This window comes from Gallinula chloropus (assembly GCF_964237585.1).
Source record: "Gallinula chloropus genome assembly, chromosome: 11".
In the NCBI taxonomy this organism is placed as follows: domain Eukaryota; kingdom Metazoa; phylum Chordata; class Aves; order Gruiformes; family Rallidae; genus Gallinula; species Gallinula chloropus.
The window spans coordinates 11,034,914-11,057,197 of record NC_140096.1 but is presented as its reverse complement, the minus strand read 5'-3'; the positions used below and the strand labels follow the sequence as shown (position 1 = coordinate 11,057,197).

Here is a 22,284-nt window from a genome sequence, read left to right as displayed (position 1 = left end):
TGAGCCGGGGGTTACGTCACGGACTTCACACCAGCCCCTTTTTACGCCCTTTGTTCGGTTTAAATGCCGCCGTGACGCTGTGCCGGGCCCCCCCTCAGCTTCCCCCGCTCTCCGGCAGGACGCCCCGCTGCCGCCCGCCCTTGCGGCTATTTACCGCCGTCCCTCAGCTGGGACGGGGCACACGTCCCCCTCCCCATCGGAGCCCCCCTGTTTCCCTCAGCGAGGCGCCGCCCAGCCAAAGCAACGCTAACGGCGCCGCGCGTCACCACGCGTCACGGCCCAGCCTCCCCCCTCCCTCCCCATGCAGGGGATTCTCCGGCCCGCCCTGACGTCATCCCCATGCCGCGCAGGCCCCGCCCCCGCCGGCCGCCATGTTGGGGGGTGTGCGCGGGGGAGCGCAGAGCGGAGCCGCCCCCGCCGGCCGGCAGCAGCAGTAGCCCGAGCTCCCGCCGCGCTCTATGGGCAGGAGGAGGGGGCCCGCTGCGGCCGTCCGCCGCCTCTGAGCCGGCCGCTGGGCCGGAGTATGTGCAGCGGCTGGCGGCGGCTGCCCGGCTAGGAGGAGAGCCGGGACATGGTGCCGTTCGCTCCGCTGGAGGACGCGGAGGAGCCAGAGCCCTGCCACAAAATGGAGCTGTACGTGAGCGGCGGCGAGGTCAGTGTGGGGCCGGGGGCGGGGCGCGCCGCGGCCGGTTCCCCGCGGGCACCTGCGTCCCCGCTCCCCGCCTGGGAACGGCCGGCCCGGGGGCGGAGGGCGGACGAGACCGCAACGCCCCCGGCTCCGGCCTCACCCCGGCGGCCCCCGCCCCTCCCCGGCGTCGCGGGTCTCCCCCCTCCTCGCCTCCCTGCCCGCGGTCCGTCCGCCGCCCTCCCCCGACGGTTCCCGGCGCTCTCGGCGGCGCCGCCGCTTCCCCGCCCCCCTCGGGATCTCCCCCTCTCGGGCACTGCCGCCCGCCCCCCGCCGCTCGGGCACCTGGCCTGCTCGCTCCCGCCGCCCCCAGGGGAGCCGTGCCGGGACCGGCCTCCGGGGACCTCGCTCCGGCCCGTCCCGGGAACGCGGCGGCCCCCAGGCGCGACCCGTCCTCGCGGCCGCGGGAGGGCCCGTCCCCGCCGCCCTCCCCCGCCTCCCCTCGTCGGCCGCGGCCGATCCCGCTGCCTCTCGGCTGCCACTGCCCCGGCGGCGGCTCCGGGGCTGGGAAAGCGGAGGCGAACCCCGCTCCCCGCCCGGGTGCGGGCTGCGAGCGGCGCTCACACGTGTGGGGTGAGAGGAGAGCTGGCCGAGCCGGGAGCAATCACGCCTATCAGCGGGCACTAAAGGCCGGTTGGCTGACGATGTGCGTGCCGCGGGTGTCGGTTCCCAGCTAACATACGGCTCCGGAGGTTGGTTTATTTTGTAAACTCAGTTTTACGGCCGTGGCTCCTGCGGAAAGTTACTTTAACTTGTGGAAACGTGCACCCAGGTGGGCTGTCACTAGGAGAGGTCCCTTCGCCTTTCCCCTGGGTAGCTGTGCTGTAGCTGCCGTGCCCACAGCCAGCGGGAAGAACCCGGAGCGTGTGGCAGAGGGTTGGGTGCTTAAGCGTTGCAAAAAGCGAGGGACGGCTGGCAGAGTGTCTTGGAGGTATTGCTCAGCGCTCTGGGCCCATCCGTAAGCGAGTATCAGACGCTGTTAAGGAGAAGATAGATGGTGAGAGCGGCTGTGCTGTAGCGGTGCGTGTGTCTCAGCAGAATGTGACACTGGAGTATCAGAACTTCTGCACTTTTCTATCAGAAGCGTAGGATTGCATATCAAGTATCGCCAAGTATGACAAATAAAAGATTACACCGAGGTGTATGAGACAAGCAAAAGATGTTATCTAAATAAAGCTTCTTAAAACTGGTCGGACTGGCTTTCTGTGATGCAGTAGGTTTTTCTTATCAGAAGTAAAAAGGTCTGTAGCGAATCCATCTCCCAGTACAAAGTGTGCGAAACAGGCATAGGTTCAAGATTTGGGAAGGATGAAAGGATATCCTTTACAGGATCTTGTTGAAATGCTCTTAGATAAAACTTTATATGTGTAAAGGAAAAAAAGCCCCTTAAGTTCACAAGAGGAATAAAGCCATGAGGTTTCAAGTTTCTTCGGGTTTTTCATTTTCGGAGCCTACAGAGTGCCACTTCCAAATACGATAATTACTGGACATGTGTTTCTGCACTGTGGCAGCTACCCTTTAACACTTTAAAATGCTTTAATAATCTCATAATACTTGACACAGTCCTTGTACCTTAACATTAGAGAAATCCTAATTATGTTAGTGAAGCTACAGGTAAGGATTAAAAAGTCAGCTGAAGTATTAAGGCTAATTTGTTAATCTTATGGTTTGTAAAAATAGTATGCTGTAGTTGAGGCATGACGCTTATTGAAGGCCTGAGAACTTTCTTGGCACTGCTGATCTGTTCTTGAAGAATATTGCAATCCATCAGTGTTAAAATAAGGAAACTTAACGTATTGCAGCTGAAATGTATTTATGGGTGTTGTGCATTGCTCAGTATTTTTAGGACTGGACAAATACCCTTCCTGTGAGGCTGATGCTGCTGTCAGAGTACTGACTTTAGTGCTGCTTCTTTCTGTCTGCAGATTTTGCCATAAATACTGGTAGTTGGCAGGAGTCTAGAGAGCCAGCCCTAGCCCTAGCAAAGCTCTAACAGGTACTTCTGCTGACGGTGGGGGACGTTTAAGTCTGCTGTAGGAGCCTGGTTCTGGAGTCACTAGTCTAGCCAGGAGTGTAGCGTGGTAGATGTCCAACTGAACCAGCTTTGTGTTCCTAACACCTGAAGGCAACTGTTTGCAACAGTTGTTCTTTGAAATGTGTTTTCCTCAAGCCTGTACATGAACTACTCACTTAACAAGGTCTGCGTAAAACTTTCAGTAGTGCTTTGATTAAAATGAGACATTGTGTTTGTTACAGCCGTGTTACATTTGGCTAGCGGCGTGTGAGGCCTCCTTTATACCAGAACTAGTTTCTTCGAATTGCCTATGAAGTTCCCAAATTACATTAACAAATGCTTGTTATTGTCATAAGGCTTTCTATTACAGTGCATCTCAGGGATGTGTAGCACCTTTTGTTTGCTGGTCGCTTGTTTCACGTGGTCCGGCAATTTAATAAAGGTTCATTTTATGTTAAAATGAATTTTGGTTTGGAATCTTCACTTAAATTTTATAGAATTAATAATAGGCTATAGTATTTACTGCAACCTGTTGTTGTCAGCCTGCTAGATATCGGTGACCTTGGCCTCATTGGAGCTGCAGTCCATCAGTGTTACTGTGAAATCGTCCCCTATTTTGAAGACTTTCTTCTGTTTACTGGTGCTCTTCTCCGTCAGCTGTAGCGCAGGAGGAGGAATCAGAGCTCTGTCTGATGAGTCTGCTTATTGACAAAGTTCAAGATTGGGTTATTAGAAATAAATGCATTTCCAGTGAAGTTGCACTTGTGTTGATTTGATAAAGTAAAAGCAGCTGGCAAGGAAAGGATGTGATCTTGAAGGTAGGAAACAAATTTCACGTGTCAAGGCATAGAAACAACATGGAATTTAGGAGGCATCTGTCCTTTTTCATGTCAGTGGTCTTTGAAGTGCTAAGGATTATATTTTGTGCTGTTTTGCATGTTTGTGCTGTTCCTGTCCTTATATTCCAATGACAGTGCCAGTTGTGAAGCGATTCTGTGACTGTGGGAATTCCTGAAGAATAGGTAGGAAGGGTCGACGTCATGCAGTTAAACTTCAGATTCCGACTGAACTCCTTTCCTGCTAAATAGCTGATTAATGAGCCTTTTCAGGGTCATAAAAATAGATACGAGGGTGTTGATTGTAATTGACTGTTGCAGATTATTTAAATATGATCACAGTCTACAAAGAAACAGTAAATGTTAATGTTTTATTGATCGAGCTGAATGGAAATACTTGGAACTGGGCAGAATGTACTAATTTGGGGATTTTCTGGTTGTTTATGCATTTAAGAGAAGTGTAATTGACTTAAGTGCGTGCTCTTTGCAAGTCATGAATATTGTGAATTGCATAAATGCCACCTCAAACTCAAATACTTACTTTCAAAATAAATACTTAAGGAACCGGTTGCTTAATTGGCTGTCAGGGACAAGGAAGACAAAGTTGGAACAACGAAGTAGCTGGAAATCAAAGTATTCTGTTAGAAAACTGGCCTGCCTTGGAAGTTCCTGCCTTCCAAAAAGCCAGTTGTGACTTGAGCTTTGCTGCTGCTGTACATAATCTGTTGCCTGTGCCAATTTAAATAAATACATCTTTGATTTTGGCCAGTGTTTTCAGTCCATTCTCTTAAGCATGTTCTGAGCCTGGTCTGTCAAAGGCCACTGAATTTTGTCAGTGTTACGAGTTGCATAACTCCTTTGTGAGTAATTACTGGCAGTGACGTGGATGACTCAGCTACCTAGTTCTGTGCATCTCTGAAAAAATCCACAATTAGGTGGTGTTATGCTAAGAAAATAAAGTAATAGTATTGCCTGTAACTTGAACTAAGTGTCCTCAGCCGTTTCAACAGTTACAGTTTGTATAAAGCCTTCTGAGAACAAACTGCCTTAAAAGAAATTTTTAAAAGAAGCACATTAATACTCTTAAATGGAAAACACTAAGTGTCTTTATGCATTGAAAAGTGCTGCAATATAATAATAATTCTGTTTTGGTATGCCTCTTCCGAAGATAGTCTTGGAAATGCTTTTCTGAGTCTCTGAAAGGAGTAGGGGGTCTGTTTGCAGAAGCTCATCTCTGTTCCCTTGGGATAGCTTTGGAGGCACTTCATAGTAGTCCTGCATCAGAATGATGGTATGATTTGTTACATCGTATACAGAAACTTAATACTTAGGCAGATGTACTTCTTTACTAGATTAAGGATAAAATTTGAAAAAATGTTGTTTTCATCAATTTAAAGTCTTTTCCAGGGTAATCTGCCTAATTCCTAATATGCCATTAAACACTATTTCCTGAGCTGGCTGCTTTATGCCCTTTGACAGAGGTACAGTTGTCTCCTAGACAGGCAGGCGCGAAAAGATCCCAAGTCCTTTACTTGCTCAGTGATCCCTGTGCTTATGGTTGGATTGTGTCTTGCCATCGCTGTAACTAGTCTGACATGTAATTCTCGCCTGATCTCTGATAATGGAAAGGATCAAAATGTTCTCTTAAAATCAGTAATTATACGTTGCTGAAGGTTTGTTATCCTATCTGAATGTATGAGTTATTTGCCACAGGAAAAGAACCTGATAGCTTTCCCTAGTATCAACTGAGTGTTTAAGTAATACTGGTTGCTTGGTTTTCAAGATACGTGGCTTTACCTTCCTCTTTAACTTGATATGGCTAAAGAGAGCGCGTGTGAGTTGCCTGGCCTCTTCCTTTTGGGAGAGGAGCTGGGGGACTGAGGCTAGCACAGGGGTTATGCTGTGAGTGGGTGAGGAGAAAATTCAGCGTAGACCTGCAGTCTCATGTCAGCACTGCTGTCAGCAGGACATCCTTCCTCTGGTCACATCGTGGTAGGGTAGGACTCAGCTGTACTTGGGGTAACTCTGTGTCTGTTAACCTTGATAACCCCCACTCTGTCTTCCACTTCATGGGCTTGGCTGCTGGGCTGGGGGAAACTCTTCCTTCCCAAAAGTGTCTAAGCCCATGCAGTAAAGACCTCCTAATCCATCTTGGACACCTGTGTGCAACTACAATATCTTGTGTTATGGCTGGGGTTTTTTGTTGTTTGGCTGGGTGTTTTTTAATAAGACTGTTGCATGGGGAAGAATCATGGATGCCTTATAGGAAGAACAGGTGCCTTGAAGCTTTAGTTTTGTTCACAGTGACTTTTAGACATTGTTTTGAAAAATAACACACTCCTTCACCTGCTTGGCTGTGCACAGAACCCCCACATTTCTCAAACCTATCTCAGGAACTAAGATTCAGTGGGGCGAGTGTGGTGTTAATTATGTTAATGATGCAAACTCTGCAGATGCAGTTCAAAAATAAATGAGGAGCAAATGTGGTCTTAACAGGACTTTTTCCCAAAGGGTTTTTTTCCCAAAGTCCTTTCAAAATAATGGAGGCTTCTAATGTAAGCTTCCACTCTGACATTGAAATAAGTATTTGAAGTAGTGCTTTTGTATGTGAGGAAGCAAACTGGTTTGTCTTGTGTCCCTTTGGAAGGATTGAGAGGTGGGGTCTGGGCACTGTAGCTGCAGTAACTCTGCATATGAAGCTCAGTGAAGGAGGAACTGGGGAGGATGCTGAAGCTTTTGTTGATCCTTGTGTAGAATTTTACCTGTATAAAGCAAGGCATGATTATACTTGAGTGGTGATGAATAACTCTTTATACTTCTAATAATACTATGACTATGACATTCACAGTTCTGGGTTTTTTTTTTTTATAAAATTTCTAATTCTGTTCAAATGTTGAAATGAAGATGTGAAAAAAACAGGGCAGAATAAACCAGTTTTACATTTCGTGGTTTTCCATGATCGTGTCTAGCTGCTTTCAGCCAAACCCAATAGGTCCACCAAACTGTAACACATTTACCATGTAAACTGTTAAAAACATCCTTAATGTTGGGAGGAAGGTGGTCTTAATCTTTGCTAATGCTGTGCTTCCTCTGTTCTGCTGTAATTATCAGAGGAAAACCATGCACAATAGTAGCTAATCCCTTTGCCAGCCCACAAAAGCCCTTTGGATGTTCTCCCAAGGTAACAGGGTATCGTCCCAGCCACTCATAGGATCCAGCACAGCTCTTTAAAGCAGAAGGCAGATTGCACTGCATTACCTCAGAGGCAGTTTGGCATCGAAGGCTTGTGTCTGTTAGCCTGCACCTCTGGAAAAGTAAGGTTTTTATCTGCCAGGTTGTCTGACCTTAATGTCATTTTATCTTTCTTTTGTGTAGTGGTTTTGGTTATTTTTATACTTATCAACAATGGGGACTATCTCTTTAAAAAAAATGTTTGGAAAGTATTGAGAGTGTTTTCCTAAAAGTCTGAGATTTAGTTTGTATCTTAATGAGAGTTGCTACATAAAACATTCAGTTATTTGTAAGAGTTTAGCATTACTGAACAACAAAATGATTCAAGATGAAAGAATTTCCTTCAGAATAATGATACTGGCTTCCTTTCACCTGTTGTCTTGTAGAGAGACGTGCTTTTTAATGTTCAATAATCAGTGAAATGTGTGCATTAGTAAGTAGTGACTTGGAGGATAAAATAGTTCTGTTCTTTGTATGTTTGTACTTAAATATTCATATTAAATCACTAAAAGGGAGGGCAGTTGGCTGTGGAAGCAGAATTTTGTATTTGGTTACCATAAAGCTTGGGAAATAAATATGAATTACCATTTGTATTATTTGCCTACTGTGAGAGCCATTGATAACTTCAAGTTACTGAACCTTATCTGGTATAAGTAACCATACAGAACAGCAATGATTTGATTTTGGTCATTGATTTATTTTTTCTTTAACTGAAAAACAAGCTACTAGTTGTTTAAAAGCAGGAGACCTCGGGGTACAGTCCAGTTGGTTTGTTGTTGGTGCTGCTTTGTTTTGAATGGACGATGACCAAGGTCACAAACAAATAAGACGAAAGTGTAGCCATGTATATCAGGCAACAAAAGTAAAATCATGCACTTGAACTTAAAATTCTTTGGAGTAAAGCTTGGCAAACAGCCCAGTCTTTATAGTTATAGAGAGACTGGATGGGGGAAAAAAAACAACCCATGAGCAGCAACGAAGGGGGAAAAGTGTACGATAGGAAATTGTTAATTAAGATGACATTTGATTACCTGCCATAAAAATCCAATAACATACTGTATGAGGTTTGCCAGAAAGCTGCAAGTATGCCTACGTGGCATGCACAGCAGCTATGTAGATCAAATAACATGCTGATTTTTGGTTCAAAACCTCATTCCAGCAGTGACAGCTTTCCACATCTGATTGCCTGGAGTTACGCTACTGTTTTTAGTGGATCTGCAGTTCTTCTGGCTGGTAGTATCAGTTCCAGAGCTTAAATAACAAAGCTTGAAAAATATTGACTATATTTAAAGAAAAGATGAAATGCACATTGCAAATTTAATTCTGTGGAGTGGGAAACCACTTTCTTGCTAGATCCGAATAGTTTTTAGGGGGGCAACTTTGGTCTCATGTTAATCTCATGTTAATGGTCTCACATTAATTCATGCTTGAATGTAATTAGTGATACCCTGAAAAGAAATCACATGTCAATGAATCATCTGCAATGAGGTTGAGTTCATATTTGGTCGGAACTCCAATATTATTTCTTGATGTATTCAATTAATTCATACAGTAAGAAGTGTAATGAGTGCCCCATCCCTCCCAGTATCTAATTTGGAAAAAAAAATATATCTAAAAAAGAAAGTTAGGTAGCAAAGGGGTAGCTTGGGTTCCTTTAGTATATGTGAGGCTTCTGAATCCAGGCTAATAGGTTAATGATTTTTCGGCGTTGAGAAATTAGGGTGTGTGTGTGTGTATATATATATGTGTGTGTGTGTGTGTGTGTGTGTGTATGTTGAAGGTGTGTTGAATATGCCAGTGTTGGGTTAAACTGATGGTTTTTAGTTCATGTGAAGAGTGTGTATGTTTACTGTGGTTAAAATAACCAGAAACTTAAGAGTGGAAGCAAGCAAAGCCTCATGCTCTGCTCCTTTCCTTGCTATTTTTTTCCCCATGAGGTTATTAGTCTAAAAATACAAAACCCAGTATTTTGATACAAAATTTGTAGATCTAATTTTCTCAAAATCATTAATTTTTAATTTGGCTCTTAAAAGTTCTGCTTGAAATCAAGAGTCTGAGAAGAAGCAGTGGAAGTGGTTGCGTTTGCTTAGGTGACAGAATCGTGGTGGTACAAACCCATCCCTTCAGCCCTACCTGTCTGTCGAGTTTTCTGATTGGTTTTTTTAAATAGAATCATGGTCAACATGGCATTTCCAGAGTCTTTGTAGTCCTGTGGCTTAGCAGTTCACATACTGATAATCAGTGTATTGCAGTATCCTAGGCATGTGTTTTAGATAAATTAAGAGGTGCAAGGGGAAAAAAAGGTCATTAACAGGTCTAAAAACTTGCTTCAACTTCTGTTTTCAGGAAAAAAAGCAGCCTGAGTTTCCTCGTGGTTTTTCTAGTTGGTGTTTTGGTGTGTGAGATGTAAGCCACACGAAGGTAGTGATGCTGAACAATTAACATATAAATAAATTAGCAATTATCACTAGCAAAATCCATAATTGGCTTCACCCACTTTGTCAGGTATTTCCAGCTTTTAATTAATGCTTTGCGTGTTGAAGCAGAGCATGTCCTTCTTATTTGGGGTTGGGTATTATGGTTTTTTTTTTCCATTTCAGTTATTAAGAAGCATTGAATTGTTTGTTACTTGAGGAGAACTTAAAGTAAATAACTTCATAGAGAAGTTAAACTCTTCTTTACTGTGACTGCGGGCTTGGTATCTTCTTTGCTGGTAGGGGTACAGATGCTGGCAGGGGTAGGCAGATGCTCACAAGTATTGCGCTCATTTCTGACCGTGGCATGTATTCACTTCTGTCCAGGTCATGTCATACTTTTTTGCCTCTTAAAAGTTGTTTTTGAAAATGATCCACAAATAATTTAATATACAGATATGCAGTTTCTAACAAACTTTATTAGGGTTTGAGTACTTCACTTGCTAGATATTTAAGTAACTTCAGAAGCAAGCAAATTTTTAGAGGGATCTAATTATTTTTAAGGAAATAGGCAATTATTTTAATGCCTTAGAATTATGGCATTTATGCTCTGTTCTACCTGCTCCTACACTGCTACTTGCCCTAAAAATACTTGAAATCACTTTTGAATCTTTTATCCTTAAATTGTAAATTAATCTTCAGCAGCAGATTTTAGGTTTCTGAAAAGCATCTGCAACATAAATTTTGTGCATAGGAGAATTTTACATTAGTGTCATCTTGTATGGATGGTATCTGTAGCTTTTAAAGAAGGAATTTTAAATTAATTCTAATTAAATAACACTACGGAATGGCATTTACAAAGGGATCTGCTAAATGATACATAAGGGAGATGCTAAATATAACTACTAAGTAGTAGCATTTGTTTGAAACTACAGTTTTAAATTAGAGCAACAAGAACACCAGTCTTCATTTGTGTGCTCTGAAATGTAAATTGGCCAAATTATGAGCTCTGTTTATTTGAAATTATTAGGTCTTAATGATGTTTTTGTTTTGTCTTTTTCTTCTGTATTCCCCTTCCATCCCCTCTCCAGCTAAATGGCCTTAAAATGGCAGATGAGCCTATGGAAGAAGGTGAACCATATTCCTACCACGTAAGTATATCCGATAGCAGCTCGGATTCAGGCCCTCATCAGCATGACTTCCTTTTGAAGCGAAAGTTAAACATTCCCTCCTCTTTAATAACTTTTGAACCTATCATTTTATTTGACCAGATCTGAAGAAGTTCCAAGTCTTAAGGTGATTTTGAAAATTAGCACCTGGGCAGAGGCCAGAAGTGCCTTGTTAGGGAAAGTTTGCCACATGAGGCAGTGCTTCATGGAAAATACAGAGCCTTCAACCCTTTGTACACAGTGCTTAATGTTGCTTTTTCTGTTCTTCGTATTTTTTAATGTAGCTGCTGTACTTTCATCTAGAAAGCATTAAAATTCTGCTATTTTAGAACAGAATTAATTTTTACAGTGGTATGTTAATTTGACTATTAACTAGATGTATACTAGGTAAACCCTATTGAGCATGATTTTTGTCCAGTGTGATGGATATGCATATTTAGGAGATGCTGACGATCAGCTTTTTGCATGCTGGATAAATTTTGGTCTGAACTCCAGGCTAATTCTCTTGCATGATGAAACACCTGACTTTGCATGGAAAAATTTGTCATCAGTTTTCAAAATGCCTACCCCTGTATTTTTGAGCAGGATCATGGAAGAAGGTATCAAGTAGATCTTATTGCCACCTGTAGCTACTTGCTTTGTATTGCAATAGTGACTTTTTAAGGCACTGATTTGGAGAACAAATTCTTGAGGGTAGAAACACGGTGCTTGAATGCTTCCTGATGTGGAGTAAGTAAAGAGGCAGCGTTGTAGTTGTCTTACACATGGCAAGGAAAGACGTGCAGTGGGTTGTCTCAAATCTTTCACTGTACTCGAACCAGAAGGATGTTGTTGAGCTTGTTTGTTAGGTGCTTGGAGCTACATACCAGTCAAGCTGTAACAAAGCAAGATGGCACAAAGCCATAACCGGTGGTGGCCTTTGTTTCAGTGCTTTGTCTTCTGTTGTGCAAGGCGACTCGGTGGGAGCTGGTACCTCAGCACTGAAATAGATTTGCTGCTGGAGCACAAAATCAGATGACCAAACTTGCAGTTTGTGGAGGCAGAACTAGAAATGAAAATGAAACTGTTTTTTGTATCTGCTCAGCTCTTTACCTGCTTGTTTCTCGATGATGATGCAGAGATCTTTTTATACCTCAGTCATGCCAATTTTTAGTACTATAATGGTAGTTAAGTAGGTGAAATTATAGATGTCTTTTCTGAAGGTAAAACACTTGATAAAAAATAACTCATTTTGTGCATCTCAAGTTATTCTTTATTTGCATGGAAAACATTTTTCTCCTCAGTTCACATTTAGAAATACTCTGTTAGTCTCCGCAGCAACCACATGTGATGTCACAGGCTAATGACTCAAGGTGGGTGACAAACAGAAGAGCAGATGAACTCATAAAGACCTTTTCTTATGCAAAGGTTCACAGTGTTAAGAAACACAAATTAGGATGTTCAAGTAAAAAGGCTTCTAAATAGAGTATTTACATATTTCATGGAAAGAACCAGCGTTAAGCCTGTTGTACAACTTGAGGTGTAACTAGAGGAATCACTGCTTTCATCTGTCTTTGGGTGATGTGAAATGCTAGTGTTCTTCCCTGCCTTAAATTCCAGGCATGTGTTTAAAAAATAAGAAAAAATGAAGAGGTGAGCGCATCACTTCTACAAATATGTGTACACCAGGTCAGCAAGGTGAATGGAAGAAGTGACATTGAGATGTATATGCTGTATCATCAGGCTATGTCAGATGGACTTTTTTTGTGAGCAAAGGGAAATAAAGTAGCTTAGAGTGTGAATTAATTATTTAACTTAATTTTCCAGCAGTGCCTTGTGTTAATTAATACCTACTTTTGCAAGGGAAGCAGGTGGAGCAAACAGACCTTTTCTAGGAAGAGTGTGAAAGAAGAGATGTAGTAGAGGGGAAAGGACTCCTGTGCAACAGAGCTGGACTACAATTTGGGAACATACTGAGATGTTAGTTTGAAATCCTTCTGTCCACCTCTGGTCAAACAGAAAAACTAAGCCATAGACATTTAATGCAGTATTATGGTTACCCTCATCTTCTGTTTCTTTTGGGTTTTTTCCCCAATTATTGCAGGAAGTGCATAGACATTAAGATGACCAGATTTCTACCCTGAATTTCTCTGTAATCGCACCTGGAGAATTTTATCTGTTTCTGTATTTAGTGTGATAACACTGATTACAAGTTTTAATGTGTGCTCTTAGGCAATGAGACTTTCTTTGGTCAACCTGGTTATAGAATTACATTCTTTCCTAAAACCAACTCTTGCATCAAGTGGTTGAGTTGTTTTCTGGTGGTGTTCAGACTTGTCACTGAGGGAGAGCAGTGCACTGTAAGTTGGTAAGGTGTTTTTCTGCTCTCTTCTAAGAGAAGCTTTCAAGATGAAGACCTAATGAGAGGCTAGGAGGATGGTTAGTCATCATTTGATACCCTAAAGCAAAGTACTGCAAATGAGGTGGGATTTTCTGTTGTGCTTGGGTTGTGTACAAGAAGTTCCTTGGTATTTTTGATAGGGCTTGAGAGGTGCAGCTCCTTTTCTAAGCACAAGCTGAGGTTGCTGTTGTAGGCCTCAGCATGCAGTCTGTAGTTTCAAGGGTGCTGATTTTGACACCTCCCTCATTTTGGCTCACGGAAACTTCTCTTACCCCATAAAAGCTGCAATACATAATCTGGTTTGTTTTCATCATGGATGTTTGTCTTTTCACAATTATAGCTGCTGTGCCCTGCTTAAGCTAAAGGGGAGAGTAACAGGAAGAAATAAACAGAACATCCAATCTTTTACCTACCTCAGAATTACACTGGCTTTCTTGAAGGTCTCCATGCAGGGTAGTCTTTCTGTGAGCTCTGCGCCCCAGAGCTGTTTCTTCTGTTGGGAATTTGTGGAGTTCTTAAGATGACTCATATCTTTCTTATTTTCTCCAAATGATCTATATTCCTTCAGCTACAGCTGGGTGACCATATTTATTATTTGCTGCTGTGAAAAGCAATGATTACCTAAAATAATGAAATTAAATTTAGATTTCATTAGGTCTGTTTCAGGAAAGGGAAAGATGAGAAGAGTAATCACTGGGAGAAGCAAAGGTTTCTGAAACAGAGGTGGAGCACAGAAGGATTATCTCAGACTTTATTTTAAATTTGTGTATTTCTTTCATGTCAGAAAATCCATCTTTGCTGGAGTTGTTATATTTGTGGCTGTAAGAAATGAGCATTCTTTGAATTCTAGTACTTCAGAAGTTTTAGATGCATCTCCCCTATGAGGAAAGGCTGAGTAAGTTGGGACTCTTCAGCGTTGAGAAGAGAAGACTAAGGGGGGACCTAATTAAAGTCTGTAATTATCTTAAGCAGGGGATGCAGGGGGAATCAGCCAGCCCCTTTTCAGTGGTCTGTGGGGATAGGACAAGGGGCAATGGCTGCAAGTTGGAACATAGGAAGTTCTGCACCAACATGTGGAAGAACTTTTTCACAGTGAGGGTGACAGAGCCCTGGGACAGGCTGCCCAGGGAGGTGGTGGAGTCTCCATCTCTGGAGATATTCAAGACCCGTCTGGACTCCTATCTGAGTGATATGTCCTAGGGAGCTGCTTTGGCAGGGGGGTTGGACCCGATGATCTCTCAAGGTCCCTTCCAACCCCTACAATTCTATGATTCTATGATTTAAAAAAGGAGGGATAGACAAACTATGACCAGGTTTCTTCTAGGCCTTATTAGTGTTCTGAATATTTTATTAAGAGAGAGAAAAAAGAACAGGTATTTACATACTCTCCTAACAATGTTGCTTAATCAGGCCTGTTCATTGTTGTATTTTTATTTCCCTTGAAATAATAGGATGAAGGAAGTGTGAAAGAAATTCCTATTACACACCATGTGAAAGAAGGATGTGAGAAGGCGGATCCAGCACAGTTTGAACTACTTAAGGTTCTTGGACAGGGGTCGTTTGGAAAGGTAAGATAACAAACCTTGCTTTCATCTTATGTCCACTTGAAATCCACTTCGTCTTAATAATGTTTTACTTCCCTTATTTCTGTAATAGTATAAATGTGAGTAGAGGTGGATATCCTTGTGGAAGTTGCCATCCTGTTCTGCAGTTGGTTGATGTGGGGTTTGGTTTTGGTTTACTGGGACACTCTTTCTGACTGCAGATACTTTAGAGGAGAAGTAATGTCTTGTCTCCAGAGACCTGTCCAGACTGTCAGCCTGGGAGGCATTAGCTCAAGTACATTTTTGGATAAGAAAGATATTGCTGGAAATGTTTGAAAAGCTGTTGACAAATTTCATCTCTTTCCAGTCTTGCCAAGGGAGCACTGTTTATAGCAGGACACCACATTGAGTCAGAGAGGCAACAGCCTAGGTCCCCAGGCAGAAGGGTTCACCAGCAGCAAATTTTAGGAGGTCTGCAGTGGAAAGTTACTGTTTGCTTTAACAGGGATGTGTTTGTGGTGCATCTGCAGCTTCACAGGAACTATGGCACCAAGAGCAAGGGATTTTACCAGTTGGGTTGTAGCACCAGGGGTGGGTTTTACACAACAGCCCTGGTGTTGCCAAGCTCTGTTTGCCTAATACCATGCTGTTTGAAACAAAATCATGGGGTTCAATTGCCTTGAGACTGTATTGCAACATCTAGTGGGGAATCAGAATGAACAATATCCCTGTTCCATGGGTTGCCTCATTTCTCCTGTAGCTTAGGTTGATGCTTCAGGGGCACCAGTGGTGTGATAGAGACAGACCCTTCTGGAGGAGGTAGTGATTTGTCTCTTATTGATGGTACTTGACATGTTGTGAATTGCTTTTTGCAATAAAGGAAATCTCTGATGGAAATGCAAAAGAATGATCTGGTAGTTTGGAACTTGAACCAAAGTAACAATAGAGTAGATACATTTCCCAGGTTATTTGGGTTTTTTATTTTGCTGTATTTCTTTAGTGTCTTTTAGCTGTAGATCACTCAGGGAGCAATTATTCAACTAGCATAGAGAGAAATTTGGCACCTTTTTGTTAGAATAATTCTTTTTGTAACGTGCCACTTGGTGCCACGCTGCAGAAATGAAATTAAAAATCAAATGTCACAATCACTAGTCTGAAACACATTAATTGAAATATTAATCCTAGTGTAGAAGACATTAACTTTTTTTAAAAATCAGCCTCTAAACCTAGATCTTCTGCAACACAAAAATCTTTCCGTTTTCCTGTTCTTCAGCTGGTTTAGTCTGTCTAATGGCAGGAACAAACCTCTGCATAGAGTTGTATGGGGTGAGGTGGAATTAGACATTAAGAAGACATCCTGTAGATAAGTGACAGTTTAAGAAATATTTTAAAGTCTATTTTCTAATGTTTTACAGCTTAAACATTTCTCTGGTAGTGTTGGTTGCCAATTCCCTCATATACTACTGATACTCAGAGACTAAAAGGCTCCATAGGTATATTACTTCGGACTTGAGATGTCTCAAGCTATCTTAGGGTTCAGCACTTCTGGTGTGGACATCCTAGCCTGGACTCAGACCGATTCTCACTTCAGGCTTCGATAGCATAAGGAACACCCTGGCTCAGAGTCCCACCAGCTTGGTGAGACGTCTGTTCAGAGCTTTAGAAACCTGGCAGTGCTTGGTTGAGGAATCAGCTTGAAGAGTTGGATGGTGACTTGCACATCTGAGTGGAGCTCTTTATCTAGTATGTGTTGCTTTCTGTTGAAGAGAGGCAACAAACAAGATCAGTGGCTTTTACCTTTGTGGTGTTTGTTTTCTCTCTCCAGTTCATTCTTCCCAGAGATCTCCTTTTGGCTTTAGCAAACAGGAGGTTTGTTTGCTGTGGCTTGGTATAGTACTACAGCCTGTCATCTGTTGTTTTTTTTTTTCCTGACCCTCTGCAGGATTTAACACTGCTTGCAGAAGTAAAGGGTTAAATCTCTTGTCTGGTACTGAATTTCCTTCTTCAGCCTATGATAACCTTCTAAGGCTTCTGCACCCACTTCTGAAGAGGATCTGTAGTTCCCTTAGGTGAATCACCTTGTACAGCACGTGCCCATCTTGAGTTTTGCTTACAGTTGAACAGACACTTTGAGTCATTTTCAGAGGCAGCTATTGTAGTCCTTATTAGCTGAAATTTGTAAGTCACATAAATTCCTTACGTTCTCACGAGCTGCTGGTTATTAAGCATTAGAATATTTTTACATTCTTACTAATATTTTACTTTTATAACTGTGAGTGTATTAATCTACACATATTTTCTTATTTGCTGGTGTCTGAATTAGTCCCCTTACTATTTACACATCAATATCATTTGAGAACAGTGCCGTAGGCCAGTCATCGGGCTACACTTGAAACAAAAAGCCTGATAACCTTGGAGCACGATGACATTTTTCTTCTAGTCAGAACTTAAAATAAACACAGCTACTTTCCCCAACCCTATACAATTTAGTCTGTGACAACATAGGAATTTCTGATTCCAGAATAGAAAAGTTGACAAGTTTTTTAGAGACTATTTGTATTTTATTAGAAAATAATAGTAATTTTTAACAGTAAATAAACCTAGCATTAATAAAAATCTGAACAAGGTAAGACCAGAGATACAATTTTGGGTAGCTCTTGGCATTCTCTTGTGACTTGTACATTTTTTTTTTTTATTTTTTTTTTAACATTTACAAGCATTCCTCCTAACCAATACTTGCTGTTATAAGAACAATGACTTGGAAAGAGGAGCACATACCAAGCAGTGTTGTAAATGGAAAGACCTAACAGTTAGGGTCTTAGTCAATAGAGGTACATGTATTTGTACTGTGTTACTCTAATATTATGCTTTCCTTAGAGTCAAGTTATATACTACCTATCTTTAAAACTCCTTGGGAAAGAAGAGAGTAGAAAAACCTGTTGGAGTTGCTCTTCCAGAGGGAAAGGTTGCTTTGATGTTAAATGGTGAGGCTTCCTTGCTTTCCTTTCACTGCTCTCACAGAATTCATTGATGCAACCTCTTACGTATGCAAGACTTGAAACCTGTTAGGAGGTGACAGGCCACACAGAACCATCATGCTCCAGGAAAGCAGGATAAAGAAACACATTTGAATTAGTACTCACTTGATAAGTACTTTTTAAAAACAGTTTGCCATAGTTTATGACCAGTCTGAATACTTCAGAGAGCTTGGTGGTGCATGTACTTCTAATCTGATTAAGGGAATGCAATTTTGCCCTTCCTTTAAACGTGTGTACTTAGGAAGGAACACTGAGAGCTGTTTGAAATTACTAAGAGGTTTGTGATAGTTGCTTATTCAATTACTAAGCTTCCTTCTACAAAAAGACTTACTGTGACTATTTGGCATCTTCTTGTTCCTCAGGAGATTTGAGGACTGGGACAGGACTAGGGATATACTATCTCCTTGTCTGTATTAAGTAAGTTAAAAGTAAAGACATAGTAATGGGGTTTAGTCAGGTTTATGTAAACTACTTCAGCAGTAATTTAAAATTTGTGTTTATATTACCAGGTCTTCCTTGTAAGGAAAATCATTGGTCCTGATGCTGGGCAACTTTATGCAATGAAAGTATTGAAAAAAGCTTCTTTAAAAGGTACGTTTGTATTTTGAATTGGGGCTTGAGAAAATAGTTTTCAATGCACCTGGATCTCTTAAATGAGTCTTGTAAATACTTCTCTTTAAAACCTTTTTTTATTCTTAAATATCTTTCATTGAGTCCATAACTCTTCTCCAACAGTAGACTTTTTTTTTCTAGAGTAACTTATAAGTTCATGTTTAAGAACTACTTTAAATCTGGCCAGATAGCTTTAATTATATAGTTTTAAAAAGTACTCTTTCAAAGTTTAAAATTGCATGTCTTTGGTCATTATGTTAAAACAATTTCATAAACAATTTTCCTTTTGCCTTCTGTTAAGGTAGAGCTCTGCCGTGGTTAAAACTAAGTCATACCCTCTTGTTACAGGCACCACAGCAAGCTAGCTTACTCTACTGGCTTTCTGAAAGCACTTTAATGGGTGCAACTCCACTGAGTGTAAATAGGGACTGTTACTAGTTGAAAAGGATCAAGTAATCTTAAAAGACAGAAAATAGATATTCAGTACAGATGGTTAATTCAGAGATTGAAGTGAGCTGCCAGGAAATATAGATGTGAGCTTTTTTTCTTGAAAGCGATATGGTTTATCACAAAATATTGGAATGTGTTGGGGTGAAAAATGAAGACAATAAGGAAGCTGGGGTGGGTAAGAAAGAAAGTAGAGTTTTACTGTTTGAAAGCATGTGTTTTGTGGGAGACTTGAAAATTAAGAGCAAATAAGGGAACAGGGAAGTATTTCTTTAGACAGCAAAGACTTCCCATATCATAATTTGTGCTCCATTTGTAATATACCAAATGCCTCTTGTTCATACTTTTCATGTCTGTCTGTTTTGTGTGTGTTTTATCTCCTCAGTTCGGGATAGAGTTCGTACAAAAATGGAGAGAGATATATTAGTAGAAGTAAATCATCCATTTATCGTCAAACTGCACTATGGTTGGTATTTTTCTATTTTTGCTACAGTTTCTGTCATTAATTGAAGGCATAGCCTATGTTGTTCTTCTCAGCTTTGTGTCCATTTTAGTGTCTGATTCATTTTAGCAACTTGAAATCACAGGGCAGAAAAAAAGGAGTGTTAAATACACACACGTATAAAAAAGCTTTAGGTTAAGTCCTCTTGAAATTAAAAATTTGGAGAATTCTTTAAAGTTCTGTGGAGACTTTTTACTTTTCATTGAGTAAACCCAAAGCACAGTAATTCACATACTTGCTGTTTCCCTGTTTGACAATGGAGAAATAAAAGAACAGTGTTGTAATGATCTCCCATGACTAAGACTGTCTTCTGTGAAGAAGCAAGTAATAAATTACTGCATGTGCTGCTGAATTATTTTGGTTCCGTAACAAAAGTATTGCCTTTCACTGAAATACCAGAGTTGTAAAAGCATTCAGGTCTGTTTTGTAGATCATTGTTGTCACACAACTATTGATTTTTGAAATTTTTTTTAAGCCTTTCAGACTGAAGGGAAGCTATATTTAATATTGGATTTTCTCAGGGGAGGAGATGTATTCACACGATTATCCAAAGAGGTAAGTACCTAAAATTTTATCTCCGCTCAGTGCTAGGCAAGGGGTTTATTTTGTCAGCACAGGATTGTCTTCTATAGTTGTTTCTCCCTTATTTTTGTCACAGTCATGTTTTTAATAACATAGTTGGCTTCCCTGACATATTCTAGAATATATTCTGTAACATTAAGAAACATGACTGTGTATTGATTAGTAGCCTAAATCTTAATTTGGTATCTGCAAAGTACAGTTCTTTTGTCTAAAAATGTTTTGTTGCTTGGAAACCTAACTGAATTAAATTAGGATTGAGGAATAAAGAAAAGGGGCTGTATAGTTCTTGTGCTTATAGTCAGCTTAGGTGCTCCTGGATGCTCAAATCTATAAGACATTTCTGCTGCATTGTAAAATTTCATAATGCTGTAATACAAATCCTGATGCTTAATCTCACGAAGTGTGAACATGGAGTATTTTTGAGACTGCTCTCCATCTGACATTTGGCATGCAACTGGAACTTTAATTTTTCATTTCTGTTTTTGTATTATTAAATATTACGAACACATTTTAAGACTTTGATTTTCTTTCTGCAAACCTTTCATAAAGATATAAATTTTTAATGGCAGTTTCTCAGTGACCTCATAGTAAGAGCTTTTCAGTGTTTTCACTGGTGTGAGTACACTTATGTTGCTAATGCATGGGAAAAAACACTTTCTTAAATGAGAAAACTGCATGTCTGGATTACTTCTCATGACATGAAGTGGGTGGTTGTATTCCTAGTCCTTAGGGCCAGGAGCTAGTTTATTTCCCCATATACTTTTTTGTTAAAAATAAAGCTTTTCTCTAGGAACAGGCCAAAGGAGGAAGAAAATGTTAAAGCTGTTTGTTTTTTGTTTTGGTTTTTTTTTTTATAAAAAGCTGACTTTGGTGAAACAGTGATCATACTTAAGAATTGAGCTTAAAATTAATTAACTTTGAGGCTAAAATGGAGGTTAATAGCTTCAGCAAACTGACTTATAAAGGGTTATTGGCACAGTAGGTAGGAAAGAGGTCAGTCTCTGCTGTGATAGAGGATGTCTAATTATAGAGGAAATTCTGGTCTAGCAGGAAGAACTGTTCTTTTGCCCTAACACAGCTGAGATTACCAAATGTGCAATGTTCTTAAATAAAGGATGCAAGTCTGTCTGTAGTAATACTAGCTAGGTGGCTGAAAGAGGTTTGTATTCCCTTTGGGAATAGAGAAGTCATAATTGTCAAGTTTTCTTACTGTTAAGTCTCTATGTGTTTTCTGGAAGACTTCAGTTACCTTCTACAATGGCTTTTAATTCCTACTGGGTATATCAATAGGGGAAAAAAAATCAGAGGAGGTATTTTCAAAAGTACATGGTAGAACAAAGACAGTAGGCAATACACATGAGGGTAAATTCCCTGTGGCACTTCATACTGCACACAAGGATTATTTTAAATTAATTTGGTTTAGTATGAGGTTATTAAAACGCCTTTGTTGGTCTTCAAATTCTAATGTGGGTATGAGAGTTTCAGCTGTGGAGGTGAAGTGAGTGTATAATGAAGTTTTCATTGGTGGCATCTAATGAAGCTGACTTGCATCATGTTTAATTTGACAGAGAAAGTAGTTTTAAATGAAATTATTATTGTGAGATTGCAGGTTACTGTGCAGCATGATTGTAGTCGGAGATTGGCGTTTTGGCAAGTCCAAGGAGTAATGATAGCCAAGGTTTCCTCTTGCTCTTTTGGATATAGATTAAAAAACAGTGTCAACATCGCTCTTTAAAAGAATGAAGGTGAAACTTTTAGTGCAACAGCTTTATTGCTCATAGAAAGTTAATGCCCATCGTTGTGGAAATTAGGAATATCTCTGTTGCTGGTAGAGCAGGTGACGTGTGTGCAATCTGAAGTACACGTCAGTGTATTGCTAAATCAGTGAGCCCAGGTACCTTAAGTCTTGTTAGCTATTTGCTGTGCTGTTGAGATGGCTGTTCTTCCTTGTGCCTTCAACAAGGGGATAGTTCACTGAAACCTCAAATTCAGTTTCAGTAATTTAATGATGATTAGCTTGTCCAGGAATCCATAGAACATGGGAAGAGCTGAAGCAGATATGCTTCTTGTATATGAAATTAAAACCGATGTGTTGAGTGTTAAGGATAGAAATTGATCCATCAAATACTGTGTGGTAGGTCCTTCAATCCCACTGCGGGTTTTCATCTCATTGTTATTTTCACCCAGGTGTTTTATTTTGCATACTTTTTTCCTGTATTCTTTTTTTCTCCCCAAAATATGAATACAAACTCAGAGATAAGTCACCCAATACAGCAGTCATATACTAAATTTTATAATGTAGTAGAAAACAGTCTGTATAGGCTTGTGGCAGAGGGAGTACTGGTGATAGTTAATTTGTTATATTTAGTGTTTAATTAATTACTAATTAAATGTTAGCTAATGCTCTGTGGTAACTGCTGATGATATTTTTATTGCTGTATTGCAGGTACCTCTTGTATACTTGATGACTAGCCTATATTAATATATAATCTGTGTTAGGTGGATTCATGAATTATGAGTACATAAGATACTTCCAAAATTCATTTTTAAATTTAGGCAGACAGGACTATTTTTTTTTAGATTGCAGTTTTAAAAACTGAAGACAAGATCAGAAGGTAAATCTATACAGTTCTTATTAGGTTATGTTTACAGAGGAAGATGTGAAATTCTACCTCGCAGAACTGGCCCTTGCTTTGGATCACCTTCACAGCTTGGGAATTGTATACAGGGACCTGAAGCCAGAAAAGTAAAGTAAAATGTATTTTACCACTATTACGTGTATTTTACTTGTTGTTTTGCATTTTCCACTATAGTCATGTAAAAGATTAAG

The 22,284-nt window shown here is 40.6% G+C and overlaps 1 protein-coding gene across 2 annotated transcripts in view; it reads left to right on the top strand.

Moving 5' to 3' along the window:
• Window positions 1-571: 571 nt before the first annotated feature.
• RPS6KA6 (ribosomal protein S6 kinase A6) overlaps window positions 572-22,284 on the top strand; it is a gene marked incomplete at both ends in the record, with an annotated part of 37,827 nt that continues 16,114 nt past the window's right edge. The window contains 7 exons of one of the 2 annotated variants that reach the window (XM_084269138.1): window positions 572-652; window positions 10,272-10,331; window positions 14,181-14,297; window positions 17,821-17,902; window positions 18,756-18,836; window positions 19,348-19,427; window positions 22,094-22,200. In XM_084269138.1, the coding sequence (XP_084125264.1) occupies window positions 572-652; window positions 10,272-10,331; window positions 14,181-14,297; window positions 17,821-17,902; window positions 18,756-18,836; window positions 19,348-19,427; window positions 22,094-22,200 (608 nt within the window). Of the gene's footprint in view, window positions 653-10,271; window positions 10,332-14,180; window positions 14,298-17,820; window positions 17,903-18,755; window positions 18,837-19,347; window positions 19,428-22,093; window positions 22,201-22,284 lie in introns of those variants that run through there. The other variant, XM_084269139.1, reaches the window with a different exon arrangement.